The 26,035-nt window shown below is 38.4% G+C and overlaps 1 protein-coding gene across 1 annotated transcript in view; it reads left to right on the forward strand.

Annotated features, from left to right (window-relative positions):
• Positions 1-26,035, forward strand: part of NEB (nebulin) — a 234,600-nt gene that overhangs the window by 29,545 nt on the left and 179,020 nt on the right. Inside the window, exons 11-30 of the mRNA XM_056117623.1 lie at positions 1,412-1,516; positions 2,147-2,254; positions 3,051-3,167; positions 6,000-6,104; positions 6,191-6,298; positions 6,391-6,495; positions 6,860-6,958; positions 8,253-8,357; positions 9,888-9,995; positions 10,081-10,194; positions 12,042-12,143; positions 12,237-12,344; positions 12,431-12,535; positions 13,681-13,779; positions 16,406-16,510; positions 17,845-17,952; positions 18,032-18,145; positions 20,965-21,162; positions 23,627-23,734; positions 25,657-25,755. Coding sequence (XP_055973598.1) covers positions 1,412-1,516; positions 2,147-2,254; positions 3,051-3,167; positions 6,000-6,104; positions 6,191-6,298; positions 6,391-6,495; positions 6,860-6,958; positions 8,253-8,357; positions 9,888-9,995; positions 10,081-10,194; positions 12,042-12,143; positions 12,237-12,344; positions 12,431-12,535; positions 13,681-13,779; positions 16,406-16,510; positions 17,845-17,952; positions 18,032-18,145; positions 20,965-21,162; positions 23,627-23,734; positions 25,657-25,755 — 2,220 coding nt within the window. The remainder of the gene's footprint in view (positions 1-1,411; positions 1,517-2,146; positions 2,255-3,050; positions 3,168-5,999; positions 6,105-6,190; positions 6,299-6,390; positions 6,496-6,859; positions 6,959-8,252; positions 8,358-9,887; positions 9,996-10,080; positions 10,195-12,041; positions 12,144-12,236; positions 12,345-12,430; positions 12,536-13,680; positions 13,780-16,405; positions 16,511-17,844; positions 17,953-18,031; positions 18,146-20,964; positions 21,163-23,626; positions 23,735-25,656; positions 25,756-26,035) is intronic.

Below are 26,035 nucleotides of genomic sequence, written 5' to 3' on the forward strand. Positions count from 1 at the left end.
TTTGGTAAAGTTCAGAGATGATTGGCTAAGTTCATCTGGCATGGATCTCTGATTACAAATTGGAATTACAAGTGTTTCTGATTCTCTCCTTCAGATATCAGGGAACAACCAGGAGTTCTTTTTTTGGGGGGGGTCACACCCAGCGATGCTCAGGGGTGGCTCTTCACTCAGGAATTACTCCTGGTGGTGCTCGGGGGATCATATGGGATGCTGGGAATCGAACCCAGGTCAGCTGTGTGAAAGGCAAACGCCCTACCTGCTGTTCTATCGCTCCAGCCCCAACAACTAGTTCTTTTTTTTAAAAAATTTTTATTAGTGAATCACCATGGGGTACAGTTACAGACTTAAAAGCTTTTGTGCTTACGTTTCAGCCATACAATGATCGAGTACCCATCCCTCTACCAGTGCCCATTGTCCGCCACCAATGATCCCAGTATCCCTCCCACCACCCCCACCCCATCCCCTCTACCCTGCCTCAGAGGCGAGGCATTCCCTTTTGTTCTCTCTTTTCTTTCCTTCTTTCCTTCCTTTCTTTCTTTCTGGGGGGGGGGCGGGGGCCAGGGGTCACCACACCCAATGGTGCTCAGGGATCACTTTTGGCAGACTCTGGGTACAATATATCATGCCAGTGATGGAATCCTGGTCAGTTGTGTGCAATGCAAGTGCGCTGCTGCTGTGTTATCACTCCATTCCCAATACCCAGGTTTCTTGTTGGGTAGATATACCATCTAGGAAGTAAATCTGAAGACATTTGCCCAAGGAAAACCAAGTCAATGTATTTTAATTTAATTTACTTATTTCCTCCCCACTCACCCTACTCTTTGCTGATGTTGCAGTGACCAGGGGTCACACACATGCCACACATTGCACTCCTCACACTGCTGTGCTTACTGAGATTTACATTTCTTTAGTTGCTGTGCTTGCACATGTGTTCACCAAAGGTCAAGCTCTTAGTAAAGACTACCAGTTATGGTTATAGTGTTGTGATGCTCACACAAAGATTTGTCTGGACCGCGCTTCCTGGTGTGATGCTGCTCATCTTTTTAGTGGCAGTGCCAGCCTCATCCTTGGCAGAACTCCTCTGTGGTATCTACACAATCTTGGCTGTGGTATTGCTGGAAATTGCTTGTGACACAGTGAATTACAGATAGAAGATCAGGCTTATATGTTTGGTGGTTGTGGCAGGCAACACTGGGCAGTTGAGCTCATGCCCAAACACTCACAGGACAGGTATTTGAAGGGAAAGAGAGAATGAGAGAGAGAAAGAGAGAGAGAGATCACAGGTTGTGATGTGGGCAGCAGAATAGCATGCTGCCTATTCCAGATATTTTAAAAGCTGACCATTACCCCTAATCTGCTTTTCAATTTGATTTCAGTGTTTTGCTAATCTTTTCCCCCCCTTTTCCCTTAGCAAAAATATAAGGAAGACTATGAAAATAAAGTCAAAGGCAAATGGAGTGAGACGCCCTGCTTTGAAATTGCAACTGCCAGAATGAATGCTGATAACCTCAACTCAGTAAGAAGGGGGGCCAGGGAGGTGTGACCAGAAGTCCTTGGCTTGAGAGGGCTTCTCTTTTGTGATGTCCACTTCACCCAGAGCAGCAGCTGCAAATTTGAGTGTAGGGCCCCTTCTCGGCAGCAAGACCTTGTGTATAATTCTGATGAAGGAAATCCCACAATCCTCCCTTCCTTTGAGAAATAGTGTTTGGGGGATATTCAGAGATTCTTATTTCCATTTTCATAGAAACAGCACGGTTTCAAAGTCAGTACAGGCAAATGGGGCCTGTAATGTGTATCCTTGAGCTGGCAAGAAAAAATAGTACATTTCTGAAACTGGATAATTGTGGTTAGTCTCAGAGTTTCCTCATGGGGAGCCAAAATCCTATTTTTTTCCCCTATACGTGTTTACTGCCCCTGGTCTTTGGCAGCTCCTTTAGGTGACTTATCACATCTATTATAATTGCTCCAAATCTCCATATGTTATGTTGCTAATTGCTTTTGTGGTGACATGAGATTCTGTCATTATAATCTCACCTTTCTAAGCCCAGAAAAACATGGCTTCATGTAACTTCTCCAGAAGCCTCTCTGATCCTTCTTGTGCAGTCTATTCTCACAGAAACCCTCCAACATGTTTAATGTCTTACAGAGGAAATACCAGGAAGACTTTGAGAATCTGAAGGACCAGATCTACTTCATGCAGACGGAAACCCCAGAATACAAAGTGAATAAGCAAGCTGGTGTGGCAGCTAGCAAGGTACAAGGAAACATTCATTTCATTTGGTTACTCTTGGGGTGGGAAAACTTCTTATAACTCTTGCTATTTTATCCAGTGAGGGGGAAAAAAAGAGGGATTTTTTTTTAAATCTATCAGAGTTGAGACTACTTGATCTCATCTATTTGAAATAGCAATAACTCCGAAAGTGTTTGGGGACTAGGAAAGGGTTATGAAATTTAAAACTAATGAATGCCATGATTAAGCATTAATGACACCCAATTACTGCTTAAAGCATTTCATAGAGTAAAGGGCCTTTTGATACAGTAGAGAATTGCCTCAGATAGAACGATCCTCCTTCCCAAGAAGTTGGCAGACCTATATAAGAATATATAAGACGGGGCTGGATAGCACAGCAGGTAGGGCATTTGTCTTGCACGCTGCCAACCCGGTTTCGATTCCCAGCATCCCAGCTGGTCCTCTGAGCACTGCCAGCAGTAATTCCTGAGTACGTGAGCCAGGAGTAACCCCTATGTATCACCAGGTATGACCCCCCCACAAAAAAAAGAGTATATAAGGCTCCATACCCATCTTTATGATTGTCTCCTTTTCCCATTCTGAATGAATAAATAAATGAGAAGAAAAGATACCCTGCAAATGTCTGCACATTCTCTGCTGCTATTATGAGTTACTCTGAATATTTTGTTTATAAAATGGCAAGCTGCCATTTTTTTCTAGAGAGAAAATTGATGTATGGAAGTATGTCATAAAAACATCAATAGAAAGGAGAACAAAAATAACCCAGAGAGTTACTTCATTTTTTAAAAAATTCCTACAGGTAAAATACAAAGAAGACTATGAAAAGAATAAAGGAAAAGCAGATTATAATGTGCTTCCTGCCACGGAGAACCCATTGCTCCGGCAGCTGAAAGCAGCAGGAAATGTCCTGAGTGATGTAAGTATCTTTTGGACAGAATGTGGGTGTGTTTCCAAACTTCAGTTGCAAGAGATAAACCCTCTTTCCTTCCTTCTGTGATGAGAGGATGCAAATGCAGCTTCCAGATAACCTGAAGTCAGTGGAGTGCTGCTTCCCCACGTGACCTCCCTGCAGAAAGGCCCGAGCCGGGCCTGTGCCCCTGGAGGAACCCTTGGTGACCACGGCAATGGGCAGCAGTATCCTCACTTGCTCAGGAGCTGCCGGGATCCTAGTCTCTGTGCAGAAAAAGAATCTTGTAGGAAGAATGGAGTTAGGGTAGTGGTAGAAGGAGCCTTTGAAAGGAGAGGAAGGGGCTGGAGCTACCGTACAGCTGGTAGGGCATTTGCCTTGCATGTGGCCAACCTGGGTTCGATCCCTGGCTATCCTATAGGGTCTCCTGAGTGTCACCAGCAGTAATTTCTGAGTGCAGAGCCAGGAGTAAACCCCCGAGCACCACTGGGTGTGACCTAAATATCATTAAAGAAAAAGAAAAAAAGAGAAAGGAAGGAAGACTAGGGAGAAGTGACCCTGTATCAGTGCCCTGCCCCTGTGTTTCTCAGACCTGACACTGGAGGAGGGAGATGCTCTGTGCTCCGCAGCTTCCCTCCACGACATGCCCTTTTCTTCCCAGATCTGGGCCTAAGGAACCCTCATTTGCAGACTTTGAAGTTGCTCCCTAAGGAGTAACTTTTTTTCTCCTTTTTTTTTAACGTTTTTGAACTGAATCTCTGTGGGATAGACCATTACAAACCTGTTCACGATTAGATTTCAATCATACAGTATTCCAACACCTATCCGTCCACCAGTGTCCCCAGGTTCCCTCCCATCCCATCAACCCCCACCCCCCCATCCCCTGCCTGCCTCTATGACAGGTGCTTTCGCTCTCTCTCTCTCTCTCTCTCTCTCTCTCTCTCTCTCTCTCTCTCTCCCCACCCCCTTTTGGGTATTGTGGTTTGCAATATTGATACTAAGATTATCCCTTATCCTCTCCCCCCCCCTTTTGGGTATTGTGGTTTGCAATATTGATACTAAGATTATCCCTTATCTGCTTTTAACCCTCAGATCAGATCCAGCGTGCTCATTCCCAGCTATTATTGTCATAGTGGTCTCTTTTCTATCCTACCTACCCTCAGCCCCCCCCCCCCACACTTGTGGTTAGTTCCAACTATTGACCAGTCCTAACCCCTGTTTTCTCTGGGCTAAGGAGTAACTTTAAGGATTTTTTTTTTGGTGTGGGTTTTTTTTTTGTTTGTTTTTGTTTTGGGGTCATGCCTGGCAGTGGTCAGGACTTAATCTTGACTCTGCACTCAGGGATCATTCCTAGCAGTGTTCGGGAGACCCTGCAGGATATCATCAATCAAATCTGGGTTGGCTGCCCACAAGGCCAATGCCTTACCCACTGTACTATATCTTCAGTCCCAATACTTGGAAATTGTTAAGATACTACTAATCTACTAGATTTCAATCAAATTGGCTAAGTGAGCCTAATATCAAAACATAAAGGAACCTCACCCGGAAAGACTGACAACCCAAGACCATTTCAACTAGATATGTAATAAGGCTGCCGGTGTGATTGGTTTTACCCTTACTGTTAGGACTATCTCTTGCTCTCTGGGTGGACTGCTTATCTTTTCTTGACTCCAAGTAAGTCAGCATCAGAGAATTGTACACATGTGATTGAGGGGTGGGTGAGACATGTGACAGGTGAGACAGTGTAAGTGGATGTAGCTACGATTCTGCTGGAAACCAATGTGGAGCATATTTCCTCTTTTCTGATGAAAGTCACACTTGTCACACATAGAAAAAACCCATGCACTCAAATCCACTTTGTTGATAGAGACAGGAAAAGGAAAATATTAAAAACCAATAGCACCATTTATAGCTTTCAAACCCAGCATAAAAGATGGCAATTATCTGTTTGATAGGTTGTACACATAATTGTTGCTTATTGATTGATATTGTTGGGGCCCAAATCAATCCTACCAGAGAATTAAGACTTAGTACATGTGAGTTCTTGTGTGTGTGTGTGTGTGTGCGCGCGTGCACACATGCACAAGCCTTATTTTTTTTCCCCTTTATTTTATTTTATTTTTTTTTAAGTTGTAGATTTACAATTTTTTGTGCTTTGGTTTCAATTATACAATGATCAGATACCCATCCCTCCACCAGTGCCCATTTTCCACCACCATGGATAATATCCCTCCCACCCCCATCCCCCCCATCCCCCCTGTCTCTGTGGCAGGGCAATCCCCTGTGTTCTCTCTCTCCTTTTGGGTGTTGTGGTCTGCAAAAGAGGCATTGAGTGGCAAACATGTTCAGTCCATAGTCTACTTTCGACATGCACAAGCCTTATTTTTAAGATTTACTGTTTGTATTATGAGGGATTTTCCACAACAGAAGGGGGGACATTGGCGTATTTCTCATTGTGTACTAAACGTTTTAATGGAAGCTTGCTTTAAAAAATGAAAAAATTCTGAGAGAAGAAGATTCTTGTGTTTTGTGGCATCTCAGGTGAAAGGAGCTGTGTAGGTTGGGAGAGGGAGAAGATAGCAATTGAGAAATCTAGAGCATCAACCACTAGCACTTGGCTGGATGCAGCAATTTTTACTTATTATTATTATTTTGCACAACGTGAGCAACTTTGGTTTTACAGTAATTGCTGCATTGTAATTGCTTGTTAGTTTTTCAGACAGTTGCTGACTGCTCTCCTGTTTCTTGTCCCTTGACTTAGTGCTGGAAAGTACAAGTGTCACAGCTAGTGTGGTTGTGACAGGAATCAAACTGAATGGATTGTTTTTTTCTCTTTGACAGAAACTTTACAAGGAAAACTATGAGAAGACCAAGGCAAAGAGCATAAATTACTGTGAGACTCCCAAATTCCAGCTTGATACAATTCTGCAGAACTTCAGTAGTGATGTAAGACATCCCTGGGTCACCCCCTCTGTGAAAGAAAAGAGCCATCATTTTGTCAGAAAATTAATAAAATATGTTTTGTCTTTCAGGCAAAATATAGAGATTCCTACTTAAAGAATGTTTTGGGACATTACGTCGGAACCTTTGAGGATCCATATCAAACTCACTGCATGAAAGTCACAGCTCAAAACAGCGATGTAAGCTCAAAGAATTACTTCACTTGCTAAACAACATATTTGGGGTGCATAAAAACAACTGTTACTTCTTTGTATCTTTTCCTTATTCATAGAAAAACTACAAAGCAGAATATGAAGAGGACAGAGGCAAATGCTTCTTCCCCCAGACGATAACTCAAGAATATGAAGCAATTAAGAAACTGGATCAGTGTAAAGATGTAAGTCTGAAGTTTGAACACTATTACACTAGAGCATCTCATCATACTCAAGATATGTTGAAAATTTTGACCCCTTTACAAATAGATGCAAATGAAGAAACCATAAACAAAAAGTGTGTTCTGCTGTAGATGTGCTATTTACCCCTGTATTTCATGAGTTAATTCTTGATCAGCTTCCAAAAGATTTTCTGTTATTGGAAATCTGAAGATATGGACAAGTTTTTTTGTCCTGATTTAAGAAAGTGCAATGTAATATGTAAAAAAATTATTTACTCGAAGTTTCTTTTAGTTCTGAGGTTCTGCTTGATTGACTCATGGATCATCAGGTGATACTGCTAAACCTGATTCCCTTTTTCCCCAACAGCATGCGTACAAAGTCCATCCAGATAAAACAAAATTCACTCAAGTTACTGACTCTCCTGTTATGGTGCAAGCCCAAGTCAACTCCAAACAACTGAGTGACGTAAGTTTCTCTAAATAGCCAGGAACTTTTTTGTTTTTTTGTATTTCCAGTGAAGCAATATAGTTTTTTTGTTGTTGTTTTAGCAAAATAGTTCTTGCTGAATGAAATTTACTTAGAAAGATGTTTAGGAGAAAGACAAGAAGATGTGTTCCAAAGAAAACACAGACTTTAGAAAGGCAAGCAAACAGATATCCAGGAACTTTGATAAAGCACATAACATACTTCTGAACATAAAATCCAGTGACTTGTTACAGTTATGAAAAAAGGCTATGTAAGTTTTTTCCAAATTTAATGCACACGTACACACTTGAAATGTTGCAATGTTTTCCTGTTTAGCTGCCTTGCATCTTCTTAGGTAGATAACAATTACAGTAACATGGTTCCACAAGGGAAACAAATGTAACCTAATGCTGTGGAAAGAACATGAGTTGTCTGATCCAACAAGGTTGGATTCAAATTCCACTTCTGTCATTTGTGACACGGTAGAATAGAAAAATTACCGGACCGCTTCATGTCTCAGTTTTCCCTTTTACAATGTGCGGTTGTTTTGGAAAGTAAGACATACATGCACAGTACACTACTGAATACCTTCCCATACACTGCATGTAACTCTTGATGAGCAGGCATCCAATATGTAGGATTCCTTGCTCTTACTATTATTTTTTCCATTATTTCTTAGAAAAATGTGGCCTTTGAGATGAGTTGAACCATATGTTTTTTTCTTGCTGATGTGATTTTATTTTACTTCCCATATTATTTTCATATTTATAAAGGATTTATGTGAGCTAGTTCAGGTATTGTTTCACTAGAAGTTTTTTTTTTTAATTTTTATTAGCGAGACACCATGAGGTACAGTTGTAGACTTACAAATTTTTGTGCTTGGGTTTCAATTATACAATGATCAAATACCCATCCCTTCACCAGTGCTCATTTCCTACCACCACGGATCCCAGTATCCCTCCCACCCCCCATCCCCCCCATCCCACCCTGCCTCTGTGGCAGGGCATTCCCTTTTGTTCTCTCTCTCCTATTGGGTGTTGTGGTTTGCAAAAGAGGCAATGGGTGGCAATCATGTTTGGTCTATAGTCTAGAACCATATATGTTTTAATAATGAACTTTCAGCCTTGTATTGAATGAAAATTAAGTGAAAACAATAAAAAACAAGACCATTATGGCCACACATGAAAATTTAATTAGATTATCAACAAATCATAATGTATGAAGGAATATCGCAGTATTCCAGAGATAACTGGCATGTAGCCTCTCTAACTTTCTCTCTCCCTGGCTCTCTTAGCTAAATTACAAAGCAAAGCATGAAAGCGAAAAGTTCAAGTGCCACATACCCCCGGACACTCCTGCCCTCATACAACACAAGGTCAACGCCTACAACCTGAGTGACGTAAGTGCACATGTGCTTTGCTATATGATATACTCACAGACTGCCCTTCATTTTTGAATTGCAATATGAAATAATAATTTCCCTGTTAGAGCTGGGAAGATCAGTTAAGATCATGTTCCTATACCTCTGCCAATATAACTTTGGATCTGCTGTATAAATTGTATGCAATCCTCTTTCTAAGTTGCTTCACACATTCAGATCATTGAAATGTATTTTATAAGTCTTCAAAGGCAGAGCTATAGTACATCAGGTAGGCATTTGCCTTGCATATCTTTGATCTGGGTTTGAACCACGCCATGCCCACCAAGAGTGATCCCTGAGCAAAAAGCCAGGAGTAAGCCTTGAGAACTGCTGGGAGTTGCTCAAAAAATACAAACTCCAAAACCTAAAAAGCAATGCTTCCTTTTGGGGCCTGAAAGATTGTACAGTCAGAAGGGCACTTGCTTGCCTTGTACATGGCCAACCTGGGCTAGATCCCTGGCATCCCATATGGTACACTGAGTAATTACCACCAGGAGTAATTTTTCTGAGTGAGTGCTGAGCCAAGAGTAAGCTCTGAAAATCAGTGTGTGTGGCCCATTCAAACAAAAATGACCTTCAAAATACCACCACTAATGTGTGTTTAATTGGAAATGTTAAGTTAAACCTTATTATACTATTACTATTTTTCTTTCAGAATCTGAAGTTTTAGAACAAAAGATATAAGTTCATTTTATCCATTCAGTAGATCTATCTGTATTGCTCTTTATTTCATAGAACCAGTGCTCATTAGTACATGTACAAAATGTTGCACTGATAAATAGGGTAATCAAGAGGCCTAAAGTCAAATATTTATTCAGTCTTTCACTTTCCAAATTGAATTTATAGGAAAGTCAAATTGTTCCTAGTGAGGGGGGCAGGGATGTGGGACTAGGTCCCAGTTTCTTCAAAAAGTTTATGGATAAGTGCTAAAAGTACTTAGCGGCAATAATTATTGCAATGATTTATGAAATAAACTTTGCAGTGAACTTTGAGAGCAAATGAAAGCTTCATAGCATAAAAAGTAAATTAACTATAAGATACGTTCCCCACTCTATAAGATATACAGTGTTAGGAATCAAATGTTAGTACGATAATTAGAATTCAGTTAATTCTTCATAAGATCTTAATAGAAAACTTTAAATCCTTCATAATCAAGCCTCAGCTTGAGAAGAATGATCTAAACTATCCTAGATTTCTTGAACAATGGAAATGGCTCATTTCCTTGATATTAAGACAAGGTATCATGTTACCCTTTAATTTTTAATGTATGTCCGCATGCACATCATTTTTTTTTTTGCTTTTTGGATCACACCCGGCAATGCACAGGGGTCACTCCTGGCTCATGCACTCAGGAATTACTCCTGGTGGTGCTCAGGGGACCATATGGGACACTGGGAATCGAACCCGGGTCGGCCGCGTGCAAGGGAAATGCCCTACCCGCTGTGCTATCGCTCCAGCCCCATGCACATCATTTTAAACTGATGGCTTTGTGAAAATTTTCCTGTGCAGAATATCTATAAGCAAGACTGGGAGAAAACCAAAGCTAAAAAGTTTGACATTAAAGTGGATGCCATTCCTTTGCTGGCAGCCAAAGCCAACAGCAGAAACACCAGTGAGGTGAGTGAGGCCACGGTGTCTGGGCAGAGGACCCTCAGCCCTGTTTCTTGGTAGGCAGAATCTGACACGTGTACTGTCTTTGCAGGTGATGTACAAGAAAGACTATGAGAAAAACAAAGGGAAGATGATTGGAGCACTCAGCATTAATGATGATCCCAAAATGCTGCACTCTTTGAAGACAGCCAAAAACCAGAGTGACGTGAGTGCTTTGCTAAATCATACTTCTTTTTAGATGGGACCATATTTACTGTTTAATAGAACCCTTAATGGGAAGTTAGCTCTTATGAAATCTTAGATTCAGGATTATATCTCAAACATGAAAGCCCATGGGGTCAAGGATGACTCATCTCATTATAATTCTTAAAATGTCTTTGCACTTTGAGATACCAGTGAATAGGCTAAAATTTCCCTTAGTGACCTTAATAACCTTTGTTCTAATCAGAGGCAAACATATTAGTAGTGTTGTTTTCAAGAGTTTTTCTTAGGCACAGTATCTCATTATATATAAACATATATTCATTCCATGCCATGACCTGAATCAAGAAGTGCTGCAAGAATGCATACAGAAAAATTTGAAAAGAAGTGAGAAAACCAGGCGAAAGATACATTAAGTAGGAAGAACTTGTAGGAAAGTATAACCTCAAAAACAGAGCATTTGATTTTATAAAAATATTGCTTTCACTATAAATATAAAGACTGTAAAATGCTTATAAAAATAAAATAAATTGATTTTCCAGTTCATAGCAACTAAGAAATGTTCTCCACTCTGTATCATTTGCAAATATCCCTATTTTTTAATGGGTATGCTATGGCATTTTTTATATGGAAGGATTAAAAACTAGAGCTGGTCCAGGGTGTGGCTCTCATGGTTATAGCACCTTCCCAGTGTTCAATCCCAAGCATCCAGATCAGCCTCCCCAAGCCCCACTGGTTTGGCCCCTACAACAATTATAAAAGAACCACTACACCAGAACCACTGAGAGTACTCCTATAATAATTAAAAATGTAGAAAAAAGAAAACAATTTAATATATTTATATAATAAATATTTTCCAGTATTTTTTCTGTAAAGTAAATTTTTAGTTTTAATAATAAAATCCAGCTTCCAGAGTGGCTATAATATGTGTTTTCATCAAATGCTAAATACTTTTATATAGAACTGTGCCTGAGTATCAAAAGTTCATCTTATACTTTTATCTCATGTTGTGTCAGTTCTTTGAAGTTCACTTTCTTTCAAATGCACCAAGTGGAAAGGATTATTTTTATGCCAAAAAGATGCTGGTTGGGGCCAGAGAGTTAGTACAGTGGGTAATGTGTTAGCCCTGCATGTGACCAACCCTGATGTCATCCCTGGCATCCCATAAGGCCCCTCAAGTCCTCCAGGAATGATTCCTGGGTACAGAGCCAGGAGTAAGTCCTGAGCATCACTGGGTCTGGCCCCAAACAGCATCGACAATAAATTATTTGGTGCCTGCTCTTCAAGTTCGTGTTCTCGAACAGATATCTCGTCACTTGTATCTATGTCTCTTTGCCTGCTTTTTCTATTCTGGGGAAGCCTTTTTTCTCTCTTGATTATGTTCTTCCTCTTTTTTCCCCCTCACATCTTTCTAAATAAGTTTCATGCAATAGTTGGAAACAAAAAATTATCTTGCTTTAAACACACACAAAAAAGTTTCTTGCTAGGCCAGGGTTCTGGCCTTGACACTACATGATCCCTTGAACATGCCCAGGAGCAGAACTCCAAGCAACAAACCTGGAGTAGCCCCACTCCCCTGAACCCCCAAAGCCAAATGAAAAATAGCTGCTTTGGACAGCAGTAACCATGTGTCCTGATATATTCAGATATAGAATACTAGAATAAGTAACAAACATCTGTATGGTTATTAATTAACGAGGCTATGCAAAACATGATCCTTTATACTGTTGCTTTGTGGAAAATAAACACTTAAAATTATTCTTTGGGTTAAATTATAGCAATGGCACAAATCACTTTTTTTTTCACCAAGAGATGTACCTTTCGATCTTTTTTCTATGTTTGTTTTTGCAGAGATTATACAAAGAAAATTATGAGAAAACCAAGGCAAAGAGCATGAATTACTGTGAGACCCCCAAATATCAGCTGGACACTCTGCTGAAGGCCTTCAGTGAGGTTTGAAATACCTTGATTATCCTGGAGATGGAGGGCTTTCCTACTGCTAGAAAAATCATTGTCTGTTTGAGTCACATGTGTTTTCTTTTCCAGGCTAAATATAAAGATTCTTATGTCCAGAATGTCTTGGGGCATTACATAGGCAGCTTTGAGGACCCATATGAAATGCATTGCATGAAAGTCTCAGCTCAAAACAGTGATGTAAGTTTGAAGATAATTGTTTGAGCCTCACAGGGGCACTCTGAGCAGTAACAATCAGAAACTAATTTTGTTCTTTCTTATTATAGAAAAATTACAAAGCAGAATATGAAGAAGATAGAGGGAAATGCTATTTCCCTCAGACAATAACGCAAGAATATGAAGCAATCAAGAAGCTAGACCAGTGCAAAGATGTAAGTGAGCTGCCCTGGATTCTGGAGATGGGGCTTGGAATTCTTGTGCCACCTAGTGGTAAATTTAGCGGGTGTTTAAATGCTAACATCTAGTGGTTAGGAAATGTAAATAAAAAAATTGAACTTGGGGGTAGAATTGAGGGCCCCAAAAATTACTGTTGCAGAAGCATTATTTGTTACAGAATAATTTACAGTTTTATAAGTCATTGTTTCCATTAGTTTATTTACACAGAACTTTAAGAAAGGGGGGAACTTTGGATATCGTAAGGTATGCAAATTGGCGTATGGGGACAAACTGTGTCTGACGCTGTCCTTGGTGCTGGGAAAGACAAGGAATAAAGTGGGTTGCCTCATGTTCAGTCTGCATTTGAAGGAGAGAGTTAGCTAGTAGCATCCATGTAAGCAAAAAGATAACAGTCAACAAACTTGGAATGTTGCTCCTGGATTAACATAGGATGACATGGGAGAGAGATGGCATAGGACTATAGGACAAGTGATCAAGGACCATCTAAGGAAGAAATAAGTGGGTATGCCCAGGTCAGAGAAAGAAGCAGGAAGAACAGCCTAAGGAGAGAAAAAGCTTGGCATTTAAGGATTTGGTTTGGAGCATTCCTCATAGTGTGCTGCTCAGAATCCTGCCATGGCTGGGTGGCAATGAAGTAAAGGACCAAACTCAGCAAAGCATGTGCTCCAGCCCTTGGGACTGTCTTCCCTGGTCTAGCCTTGGAAAGATGAGGCAGATAGTAGAAATGGGCCAGTGGTCAAAAGTGAATTGATAGGAGATAAATAAGGGGGTATATTCTCTAGTGTGAGCCTCAAAAGCCAAAATACAATTTGATCAAATGACAAGTTCAGTGGAGAGCCACTGCACAAACAAGGGAGAAGGTTAATTTGATCGGCGAATTGTAGTAAGAAAAACAGTTTAGAAACAAGTTCAGAAAGATAGATGAGGAGAGATGCAGAGAGGGGATGAAGAGAGAAAGAGAAAGTGAGAGAGACAGAATGGTGGTGAGAACAGAGTAATCAAGTTTTTAGGAACAAAATAAGCTTTATTTTTGACTAGAAGGATTTTCTTATATAGTAGGTACATATGAACAATATAAAGTTGAATTATAAAATTTAATTAAAAAACATCTTTTTTTTAGCACACCTACAAAGTCCATCCAGATAAAACAAAATTCACGGTTGTTACTGATTCTCCTGTATTACTGCAAGCCCAACTCAACACAAAACAGCTTAGTGACGTAAGTGTCATTATTTATGCATGCATGGGTAACCCAGAGTGCTTGATTGAAAGACAAGGATTGCAAGCTTAAACTTTACAGCCTCAGCTATTATCACATCATTTTAAAAAAGATTTATAAAATAAAATGCAAATGAAGTTATTAGATTGAATTGTCACTTCAAGCAAAAGAGTGCCCAACACTCATACTAATAGTAATTATTCAATTACTTAGGGACCTTAACGTGAATTTGCTCATTAGTATCTGTCACATACTAAAGAGAATTCAGATTAAAACTTCCTGGCATCTTCACAATTGTCAAACACAACAAATACATCAAATTGGGTAGTTAACAGGGCAAACACTTCCCTTTCTTCGGTTTGCTCACAAAGATTTTACAAAATTAAAAGAGCACAGAAACAATATGGGCATCAATAATCAGAAAATGATCATAAGATGATTGTGAAGAACTGAAATAGGTTCATATGAGAGAGTGACTGCTTGGGTGGTTAAAGAAGGCGGGGAACAGACCAGACTGCCATGCTAGATTTGAGGAAGAGCAACAGTGCTTCTCAAATACTCATGGCTTTGTGGGTCACCAGTGGTCCTGTTAGAATGTGGATTTGGAGGCCAGCCGCACATGCTAGGGGAAAAGGCAGCTCAGATAGAGAAGGGAGCACCAAGTAAAGGGTGCTGGGAGGATCCTCCCAGGATGGGAGATGCATGCTGAAAGTAGACTATAGACCGAACATGATTGCCACTCAATGCCTCTTCTGCAAACCACAACACCCAAAAGGAGAGAGAGAGAACAAAAGTAAATGCCCAGCCACAGAGGCGGGGTGGGATGAGGGGGGGATTGGAGAGAGGGATACTGGGATCATTGGTGGTGGAGAATGGGCACTGGGGGAGGGATAGGTACTCAATCATTGTATAACTGAAACCCAAGCACAAAAATTTGTTAGTCTACAACTGTACCTCATGGTGTTTCACTAATAAAAGTTAAAATTTTTTTTTTTACCTCTCTCTGAACCTGGGAGATCACTATTGTTGTTCTGTGTAAAATGTAAGTTATCTGATTTGAATTTCCAATAAATAGCTCCCATGTTTTAAAAAAAAGAATGTGGATTTTGAGTCAGAATAGTGGAGGGAGTCACTATTTTGACTCTCTAGTAAGCTCCTAGGTGATGTCAACAAAGTACCAAGTTGGGGTGGGTAGGACTATATATCAGTGTTAAGGTGTGAACACGTGCATCCTAGGAAAGAAAAACATAGTCTAATGGATCCTCACTTTTCTCAATAAGTAGTTGTACTATGGCTTTAAATCAAAATATATCTAATGGGACCAATTTTACCATGAGCTAATCAATATAAATAATAGAGTTAAGTTCCTTCATCATATTTCTGATTACAGAAAACACCACCAAACTTGAATGACTTCCATATGTTTCTAATATTAAACAACAATTTGCATTCATTCATTCACTTTCCATTGCTCTTATTCCACATCAGGGCTGTTGGTGAACAAAACCACCTCACAGAACAAGGAAAGAACCAATTCTGGATAGGATGTCTTTGCATCTCAGGGCACACTAACACATAGTTATACTCGGACAGACTGGGACAATCTACATCTGCTGTTAATTTAATGTGCACAATTTGGGATGTAGAGGAACCTAGAGCACCTGCTATGTACCCAAACATGGGGACAATGTGCAAACTGCACACAGACATATTTGTAGCACCAAGAAAGATCAGTCAAATATCAACTTCACTAACACAATTGAATGTGGCAAGTTGCAGAGAAACGCAGTGCTATTTCTAGGGCCTGTGTACTCCTCTCGTTGCCCTGGTTAGATTTCCCTTTGGAGTTGCTTATTGCATAATCAGCTCTGTTCAATCTTGTGAATTTGCCTTTAACTCTAAAATTTAACAGCCACCATCTTTTCCTTTTGCCTAATATCATCTTTCTAATATTCAATGTCATATTTTGTGTTTATAATTCTATGAGTTAATAATTTGCATATATTTTATACTGTTCTAGTATTTTACTGAGAGTTACTTTTGTTTTTGCTATTTTACTACATTTACTAGTGCTTTGGTTATAAAACTTTGTAACTTTATAGATGTCATGATCTCAAGGTATAATCTAGAAATTTAAAACAAATTATATTTTCATATATATATTTATAACTTATTTGTTATATACTATGGTTAGGGCAGAAGGGGAAGAAATGAGTAAATCAATAGTCACATATAAATCATATATATAACAACATTTACAAAATAACAACCCAAAGTTTTGTTTACCACAGTTCTTTTTTTTTCCATTTGGGTCATACCCGGTGATGCTCAGGGGTTACTTCTGGCTTTGCACTCAGGAATCACTCCTGGCAGTGCTCGGGGGACCATATGGGATGCTGGGACTCGAACCCAGGTCGGCCATGTGCAAGGCAAACACCCTACCCGCTGTGCTATTGCTCCAGCCCCCTGTACCACAATTCTTGTACTAGATTTGGACTCAAGTGTTTACTTTTTGGCAGACATTTTCTAAAAAGGGTGATAATGAATTAGATACGCATGTTTTCCTACACATTTTTAAGGAAGTTCCTGCCAGAATCAGTTTGGTGATCCTGTGCTCTTTTTTCAGCTGAATTATAAAGCAAAACACGAAGGCGAGAAGTTCAAGTGTAATGTACCAGCAGATGCTCCAGAGTTTATCCAACACAAAGTCAATGCCTATAACCTGAGTGATGTAAGTACAAAACCCACAGAAACTCACTTCTGTCTGTACTTGCAAAGAGGCAACACCAGTGCTTAAAGAGATCAGATAAAGGGCTCAGTTGAGATAGCACAATTGGTCAATTGTCTGCTTTGCATATGGGAATACTGGGTTCAAACTCTAGAATTGTGTAATTACTTCAGCACGGAGGGAGGAGTTTCCCTGAGCATCACCAGGTATGGTCCTCAAACAAAACAGAAGACAAGAGTAGGAGATGTGCAAATATATAATTATTGAGGTTATTATCAAATTACAAGTGTAGCTTTTAAGGCCTAGATGTTTTCAACTTTCAATTTTAACCTGGGTAACAGATTTTATAACAACCTGGTTATCAGGTTGTTATCAAATTACTAGTGTGGCTTTTAAGGCTTAGATGTTTTCAACTTTTAATTTTAACCTGTTATCAGATTTCATTTACTGTGTTCTCTGTTAGTATCACAAACAGCCCCTCAATTCCATAGATTCCTAGAGTTTTGCAGGATTTCTACTGTGTAAATGTCTGTTTTACTTTTTCCAAGTAGTCGTTTAATATTAGCTTTTACATATGAGGAATAGCAGTTTTGTCAGAAAGTTCATAGTAAATTCTATGCTGTATTCTATATTCGTGTATGTATTCAAAGAACAATAAATAATATGGTTAGGGTAGGAGGGGAAGAAGTGGATAAATCAAATAGTCACAGTATCATTTAGCACAACTGAATTGTGTTCACTGTGTGAACTTCATAGAGTGCAATGGCATGAATCTAGATGATCACAATCACGATCACGACCATCCTGTTGTTCGTCAATTGCCTCGAGCAGGCCCCAGTAACGTCTCCTTCATCCTAGCCCTGAGATTTTTTAAAAAGTTCCATATTCAAGGCGCTTTCAGGGTTAGAAGAATGAGACTCATCATTGTGACTGGTATTTGGCACATTGAGTACGCCACAGGGAGTTTGCCAGACTCTGCAGTGTGAGCAGTTTACATTCGGTTGCCTGCCAGTTTGTCCAAAGTAAGAATGAGATAATAAGATGTCTATGAGATAATAAGATATGATAATAAGATATGGGATAATAAGATAATAAGAATGAGATAATAAGATAATAAGAATCTAGATAATATCATCTAAAAATCTTATCTACAGCTAAGAGCTTTATATAGGGATTCCAGTTGTATGTGGGTTCTTCCTTGACCAAAACCTCCTTTTATGCTACATGACTGTGAGTGTATTATATAGATATAATTAACTTTTTACTTTTTTCCCCAGATGAATTTTTATTATACCTTGTGCTTATTAATCTCTTGTTGAATATTTTTTTCTGTCCAGAATATTTATAAACAAGACTGGGAGAAGAGCAAGGCTAAGAAGTTCGACATTAAAATGGATGCCATACCTCTGCTGGCAGCCAAAGCCAACAGCAAGAACACTAGTGATGTGAGTGAGACCAGGGTTCAGGGGACCCTCAGCCATGTGTTCTGGTAGGTGGTATCTCACAGGGGTGTTGTTTTTTCAGGTGATGTACAAGAGAGACTATGAGAAAAACAAAGGGAAAATGATCGGTGCGCTCAGTATTAACGATGATCCCAAGATGCTGCACTCTTTGAAGACGGCTAAAAACCAGAGCGACGTGAGTGTTTGCTCAATCTGTCTTGTTTCCGAGATGGCATCCTGCTTGTAGGACCCATGACAGTGACATATCAAAGGATTTCAAATCCATGGCTTTTTCATATTTACAACAGCAAATTGCTAGGGAACATTTGACAAGTAGGGTTCCTCGGATTCTAAAACTCTCACACTGGAGAGAGATTATGATCTATAATTCATGTCATTTCAGTTTTTCAACTGTGGATACTAACACTTATTAGAGTAGGATTGTAATTCTTGTTACCTTTTGGAAAGTATCACTGGAAGTTTCCACATTTTCTTGTAATTGAAAAAGTAGCTCTTAAAATAATGGTTATGAAACTTTTTATTTTGAAAGAATCCTGATTCCTATATAAAAATCTTGGTACAGTTTTCACTTTTTACTCACCAGATTAATTAGCATTGGCCCTTGTTCTAGTAAAATATTCTACATCTTGTAGGCTCCATGGAGCACTGTAGTTCCATGACCTCCTGTTATTTATCAATTTGCTCGAGCGGGGGCACCAGCAATGTCTCCATTGTGAGACTTCTTGTTACTGTTTTAGGCATATGGAACCATCTATCACTGCAGATTACAATATGCACTGCATTTTCAGGGACTCCCTTGTAAAAAGAAATTATTAACTTTTCACAATGAAATAGTATTTGTATCATTTACTTAGAATTTAACTGTCTTCATATAATAATTAATACATGACCTTTAAAACTCATTTGTATGTATTACACAATCCGTAGCAATTGAATATCAGTTCAATACTTTTTCCTACTATCTTCCTACTGATTTATGTCAATATAGGATATAGAGTGCTCATATATATAAAGCACTATCTTGTTTACTATTTCTTTTTCTATGCTCAGTTTAAGAAGAGTATAGCTGCCAGCTGATAGCACTTGTATCTTTATCTGTGCTTTTCATTCTATCAAAGGATACCTTGGAATATTAGACATATTATTGTTCAACAAAACCCTGTTCATTTATTGATATTGCTGCTAAAATAGATGAATCATTCTTGCATAATATTTCCAAATGGTAATCAGCAAATATAGAAAATACTTCTCTTAAAAATGAAAATTGAAAGTCCTTTGGGTCTTCAAAAACATTTTATATGAGCGATATGAACATGAAAAAAAAAGATTTAAAAATTTAGTCAAAACACATGCACTACCTGCTTTTGCAATATTGTCTAATCAGTTTATTTTTAAATAAAGACAAATTATATTAATTTATTTGGTATTCTTGCATGCTATTAGAATGTTGTCATATTTTATCTTCATAAACTAGGATATATAGTTTAAAATTAAGTAATAGACTTATTTAGTAAAAGTGACTACCCACAAAATTCTAGAAGACAGATCATACTGCCTAAGAAAGTTAAAAGGTGGAACTATTTAACAAAGGGCTGTCTATCATAGATTTATGACTCACATTTATGCATGCAGCCTCAGTCACTATCTTTAACACTTAATGTGATTGTGGGAAGACAAAATGGGCTTAGAATTTTCCTAAGGCCTCTGGGTCGAACTCTTGCCTTCATTAAGGTAATTGGTGAGTGGACATGATGAAGCTGAAACTTTGACCCAATTAGCCCCCGCCTAACCATTCCAGAAATCCAGCCAGTGAATGAGCCTTCTGAGGCCCAGTCAGGACATTTGGTTTAAGAGAACACTGTAAGTTAGAGCCAAGGTTATTTTAATGGTTCAGTTTCACAAACTTTTCTCCTTTGAGATCTTATAACTACTGCAGTCAGAAGCGTCTTTTAAATTGGTGCCAAAATTAAACTCGAATGAAAAACTCTTCATTCTCAGTGGGACTTGTCCACAGTCAAAAGTAGAATAGTGAGGCTGAAAAAAAATCAGTGACTATCCATTTAAAGATACTTTGGAAAAGTGAAGAAGTCAGGTGAATTTATGTAGAAGTCATTTTATAGGATCAGGCATATAGAATGGTTCTCATATGATTATTGTTGATTAAAAATACTTCTTGGGGTTGGAGAGATAATGCAGTAGGTGAGCACTTGCCTTGCTCACAGCTGACCCAGGTTTGATCCCTGGCATCCCATACAGTCCCTTGTGCACTGCCAGGAGTGATTCTTGAGTGCAGAGCCAGGAGTAACCCCTGAGCCCAAAAACAAAAACAAAAGCAAACAAACAAACAAAAAAAAAACCCAAACCATCAAAAAAACCACCATTTTTTTGTTTGTTTGTTTTTGTTTTATTAGTGAAACACCATGAGGCACAGTTGTAGACTTACAAGTTGTTGTGTTTGGGTTTCATTTATACAATGATCGGGTACACATCCCACCACCAGTGCCCATTCCCCACCCGCACCAATTCCAGTATCCCTCCCACCCCCCGACCCTGCCTCTGTGGCAGGTGCCGGCACTCCCTTTTGTTCTATCTCTCCTTTTGGGTGCTAAAACCCACCATTTTTGTTGGAAGACTAGGTTAGTGAAAATAAGCCTTGCTCACGGTGATTCAATAAAATTTTTTAAAAAAGAAAGAAGAGAAGCCTTTGCTAGTGGTCTTAAACTACTTTGTTTAAGAACCTATCCCTGATTGAAGCAGAAGCTGTGACTCATTTTCACGATCTGACAGTTACTCTTTGACTGTAGAGGTCTGAAAAAATCTTTCCTTGTTTGATTTTGGATAGGTTTGATATGTAACATTGAATTTTAGGAAACAGTAATTACTTATATTTTTGGATGTTTCTTTAACTTTTATTTATGACTGGTTAGAGATCTCTGTACTTTTCTGGAAGCTAAGTGAGGGTCTGTGGTAATATTAGCAATTTCTTGTTTACAGCGTGAATATCGTAAAGACTATGAAAAGTCAAAAACCATCTACACAGCACCTCTAGATATGCTGCAGGTCACTCAGGCTAAGAAGTGTCAGGCAATGGTCAGTGACGTGGACTACAAGCACGTCTTACACAATTACAGCTTCCCTCCCGATAGCATCAACGTGGACCTCGCCAAGAAGGCTTATGCATTGCAGAGCGATGTGAGTAACTAGATTTTCTTGATGTTCTCTCTTGAAAGTAGGAAGTGAAAAAATGATCAATGATGTTTTGGCAGTTCTCTGTTGTATTTGCAGTGTTATTTAAACGTAGGAAGTTACATTTCACCCAGGTGCTTGTGGAAGCACTTATCCTTCACAGTCAGAGACTCTTGGATCTGATCCCCACTGGGAAAGTTGTCAGTCTTGCTGAGTCTAGAACCCCCTTTGTAAAACTTGAATGAGACAAAGAATTGCTTTGAGGATTTCAATACATCCAAAATACTTAGTCCCAGTGCTTCTCCCTGGTGGGTTATCAATGAATATTCACTTCCATTTTAGCCATAATTTTATTATTCTCATAATTATCACATTATTGTCAACCAATTTTATGTGGATTTCTATGTTGAGTGAAGAGAAAATTTCATCTTTTACTGTAGACAATTTTTTGCAAATCAAAACATTTTGAAGAAAGTTAATTTGTTTGAGGTATACAATTGAGTACTTTATTCCAATTACCATTTTTTTTATTTTGGGGTCATACCCGGCCTTGCACAGGGGTTACTCCTGGCTCATGCACTCAGGAATTACTCCTGGCAGTGCTCGGGGGACCATAATGGGATGCTGGGAATTGAACCCAGTTTGGCTGCGTACAAGGCAAATGCCCTACCCGCTGTGCTACCACTCCAGCCTCTGGATTACTGTTTTTTTTCCTGGATTACTATTTTTTAATGTGGTAAAATGTGTATAACATTACACTCATCATTTTTTACTAGTTTAAGTGTACCGATCAGTCATAGTCAATTACATTCCCATTGAAATTGTAACTTTTTGCAACATTTCATCTTACAAAAGTGAAACTTCTAAAACATTAAAAATAGTTTTTCAGTTTCTCCTCCCCTCTGCCCTTGGGAACTTTCTGCTTTCTGTGTCTATAAGTGAACAACCCAAGAGACCACATATAAGTGGACATATGTGGTATTATTTCACTTAGCAAATTGTCTTCAGGGTTTATTGCTGTTTTAGCATGAATGAGACTTTTTTCCCTCTTTTATATCAAATGTCATTTCTTTGTGAGTATAAGTTGTTTTGTTTTCCATCCATCTGTTAGTGGATATTTGAACTATTTCTTTTTGTCTAGTATTAAAAATGTTGCCTTAGGGCTAGAGGGATATTGCTGCTGGTAGGGCACTTACCTTGCATGTGCCCAGCCTGGGTTCGATCCCTGGCATCCCAAATGGTACCCAAAGCACCACCAGGCATAATTTTTGAGCAGAGCCAGGAGTAACCCCTGAGCAGTGCTGTGTATGGCCCAAAAAACAAAAAAAAATGTTCCTTTGAACATGGGTATATAAATATATCTTGGAGATTTTGTTTTTAATTCATTTGAGTGAAATTGCTTGATCTTATAATAGTTGATCTTATAGCTTGATCAGATAGCAAATAATATTTTAATTTTTTCTTTTATTTATTCATTAAAATTTATAAAATAATTTAATATTTAAGATGCCAGAATTTTAGGCATTCAATATTCTACCTATTTTTAATTTTTTTGAGGAATCGTCACACTATTTTTATAGTAGCTGTACAATTTTATCATTCAATACATTTTTATCTTATTTATTTGTTTATTATTTACTTTCCTCTAAATGAAACATAAGCCTCTCAAATGGCTTCTTAATTTTTTATTCTAATTAAAAGGCCCACACACTAAAGAATAAAAATGTAAGTTTTGTATAGAGCCTATAAACATTTGGAACCACTTATTGTCAGACAGCAAGTATAACTCATCATTTTAGTAGCATCATGTAACTGTCCCCCAGACAGGACTGATTTTAAATGATAACTGCTTCCTGTAAATCAGTCAATGAATGCAACTCTTTTAAAATGCATCATTGCACTTTCAAAGGTCATGAAAGTGGATCAGTGATAGAGTGCTTGTGTTGCACATATGAATTCTTGCATTTGATCCCTGATATATAATAAGCTAATGTAGAAACATGCCTAAGCTAATCATTACACAGGAGGGGATGGGAAGCAAACAGTACATGTAATGTGGATTTTTATTTAATCTGAAAACAAACAGAATTGTTTGCCTTCAATGTGGTTTTCAGTCCAAATTTCTAGCACACTACTTAGCATTCAAGTGACAAAAATATTTCATATTTGTCTGCATGTAGCAATTTTATTTATTCCTTGAGATACAGCTTTGAATGTGGCATTTGTCCAGAAGGGCTTTAGAGTTCCATATTCTTTCATTTAGATGGAAATAAGGGTGAAACATAACATAAGAATGACAAAAAGTGATCCTAAAATCTCTCACCAAGGAAACATTAAAAATAACTTGAATTTATGGAGTGATGAAATTAGTCAGAAAATTTAAAGACAATAGTTTTGGGTAAAAGGTTAATAATTTTATGAATAAAGGTGGTGCTGAACAAGGAAATATAACTGTCTTCTTGGTTTTTAGGTTGAATACAAAGCTGACTACAACAGTTGGATGAAAGGCTGTGGCTGGGTGCCTTTTGGGTCCTTAGAAATGGAAAAGGCAAAACGAGCTTCAGAGATCCTTAATGAGGTAAGGCCAGTGTGTGGCACAGAGACATTCGTGAATATGTCACAGATTCATTCTAAGAGAGGTGTCCATGGGAACTTCTCTATTCCAGTGATTGCTGGGTGAAAAAAATCCTACCACATGAATATAGTATCCAGGGAGAGAATACTTCATTTCAGATCTGCACCTAAGCAGTTCTCAGGAATACTGGAAGTCCTTTCCAGAAGATTCAATGCTTGGGATGAAGATGTAGTGCTCCTTGGACCCTGCAATGCTGGGGATTACCTCTGCCACCCCAGCAGTGCTCAGAATTTCTCCAGTTTAAAACCATGTAGTTCTGGGGATTGAACTGGGCTTTGCTGCATGCAAGGCATGTGCTATAACCCTTGCACTAATTCTCTGGACCAAAGAATACTTCTTTTGGGGGTGTGTAGGTGTGTATTACCCTGACAATGCTCAGGAATTATTCCTGACTCTGCACTCAGAAATTACTTCTGGAAGTACTTGGGGTGCTGTAAGAGATGACAGGGATCAAACCTTACCCCTTGTACTATCTCTGCAGCCTGCAAAGCATACTTATTTGTATCACCAAAATAGTTTATGTGTACCATTCATTGTAGAACTATTTTTATCAGCTTTATGAGATCCATTTGTATGCTGTAAAGTTCATCTATTTATCAAGTATGTCACTTGACAAATTGAAAATCAATCACATAGTTATACAGCTCTCACAATTGAAAAAGGGACTTTCAGAATTTCCCTTTAAAAGTTGCCACTCTAATTCAACCTCAGGCAACCAGTGATCTTATTTTCTGTCTCTATAATTTTTCCTCCTCTTAGTTACTTATTTACTTCTGTCACCGATGAAGTGACAGGGGAAATGACTTTCCTGAGAATTTTTTAATGTCATGCAAAGACACTCCAAATATCTTTGCTTGCTTTACATTTATCCTTTAGAAAATTTTATGATATTTCTAGACCTTGTAGAACATGCCCTGGTTCATGCTATGGCAAGGGACAAAGAGAACAAAATCTTCCTATAGGTTGTCTTGGTCCCCAAATAATGAAAAATTAAATCAATGATTTATTTATTAGAACATTTTTAATTCAGGTGACACTGGTTCACATTATTGAATGTTTCAGAGTGCTTTTTTCATACCTCTTTATAAGTAAGTCGGCACCCCTCTACCATTTTATTCTTCAAGCCTCCCCAATACTCCAAAACTTCAGTTCTGTGATCCAAATCCAAGGATTGGTTTGGTCCCTGCATCTGCTTTGTTGTTTTATATCCTATATTTTGTGAAGTCATACATATTTATCTTTCTTCTGACCTACATTTTCTAACTTCACGCCCTCCAGTTCCATCCCTGTTGTCACAAAAAAAGATTTTATCTATTCTAATAACAGAAGAGCATTCCATTGTGTACATGGACCACATCTTTTTATCCACTCATTGGTTGTTAGGGACATGTGTTGTTTCCAGATCTTAGGTATTGTAAATTATGTTGCAATAAACATGAAGGTGATATATCCTTTCTTAAAAATTAAAAAATTCTTTTTAACTTTTTTGGTTACATCCGACGATGCACAGGGGTTACTCCTGGCTCATGCACTCAGGAATTACTCTTGGCAGTGCTTGGGGAAGCATATGGGATGCTGGGAATCAAACCTGGGTCAGCCACGTGCAAGGCAGATGCCCTACCCGCCATGCTATCACTCCAGCCCCGATCATATATCCTATTGAATGAATTAAGTTAAATATTTAAATACTGTTTTTTTGTTATTGTATTTATTTCCCCCAAAACAAACCAAGCATTTAATGTTTTTACATTTTTTAATTAGGAAATATTCTTATCCATCTGATATAAATTTCAAGATTTTGAAAAAATTAATTCAATGAAAGTAATGCTACTGTATTTATTTTCTCTTTGTAATTCACCAAACAGAAAAAATATCGCCAGCATCCAGATACTCTCAAGTTTACATCCATTGAAGACGCTCCTATTACAGTACAGTCTAAGATTAACCAGGCTCAGAGGAGTGATGTAAGTCTATTCCTGTCTGTATTTTAATGCTAACTAATATAAATAGATTTTGTGCCACACATAGTTATTATATACTGTAGCAATTTTTATATAAAATAATTACATGAGTAATGGACCAGATTTTCACTTAAAAGTTTGCCTAGGTATTGGCTTTAAAGTATTGGATATATTTTAAAGTACTGTATATATTATGCTGACTGGCCTTTTAGCCATTTGACCTTTTTGGATATATTGGATAAATATATTAACTTTAAAGTATTGGATATACTTTAAAGTATTG

Source organism: Sorex fumeus, unplaced genomic scaffold, assembly GCF_029834395.1.
Source record: "Sorex fumeus unplaced genomic scaffold, SorFum_2.1 ptg000035l, whole genome shotgun sequence".
NCBI lineage: Eukaryota > Metazoa > Chordata > Mammalia > Eulipotyphla > Soricidae > Sorex > Sorex fumeus.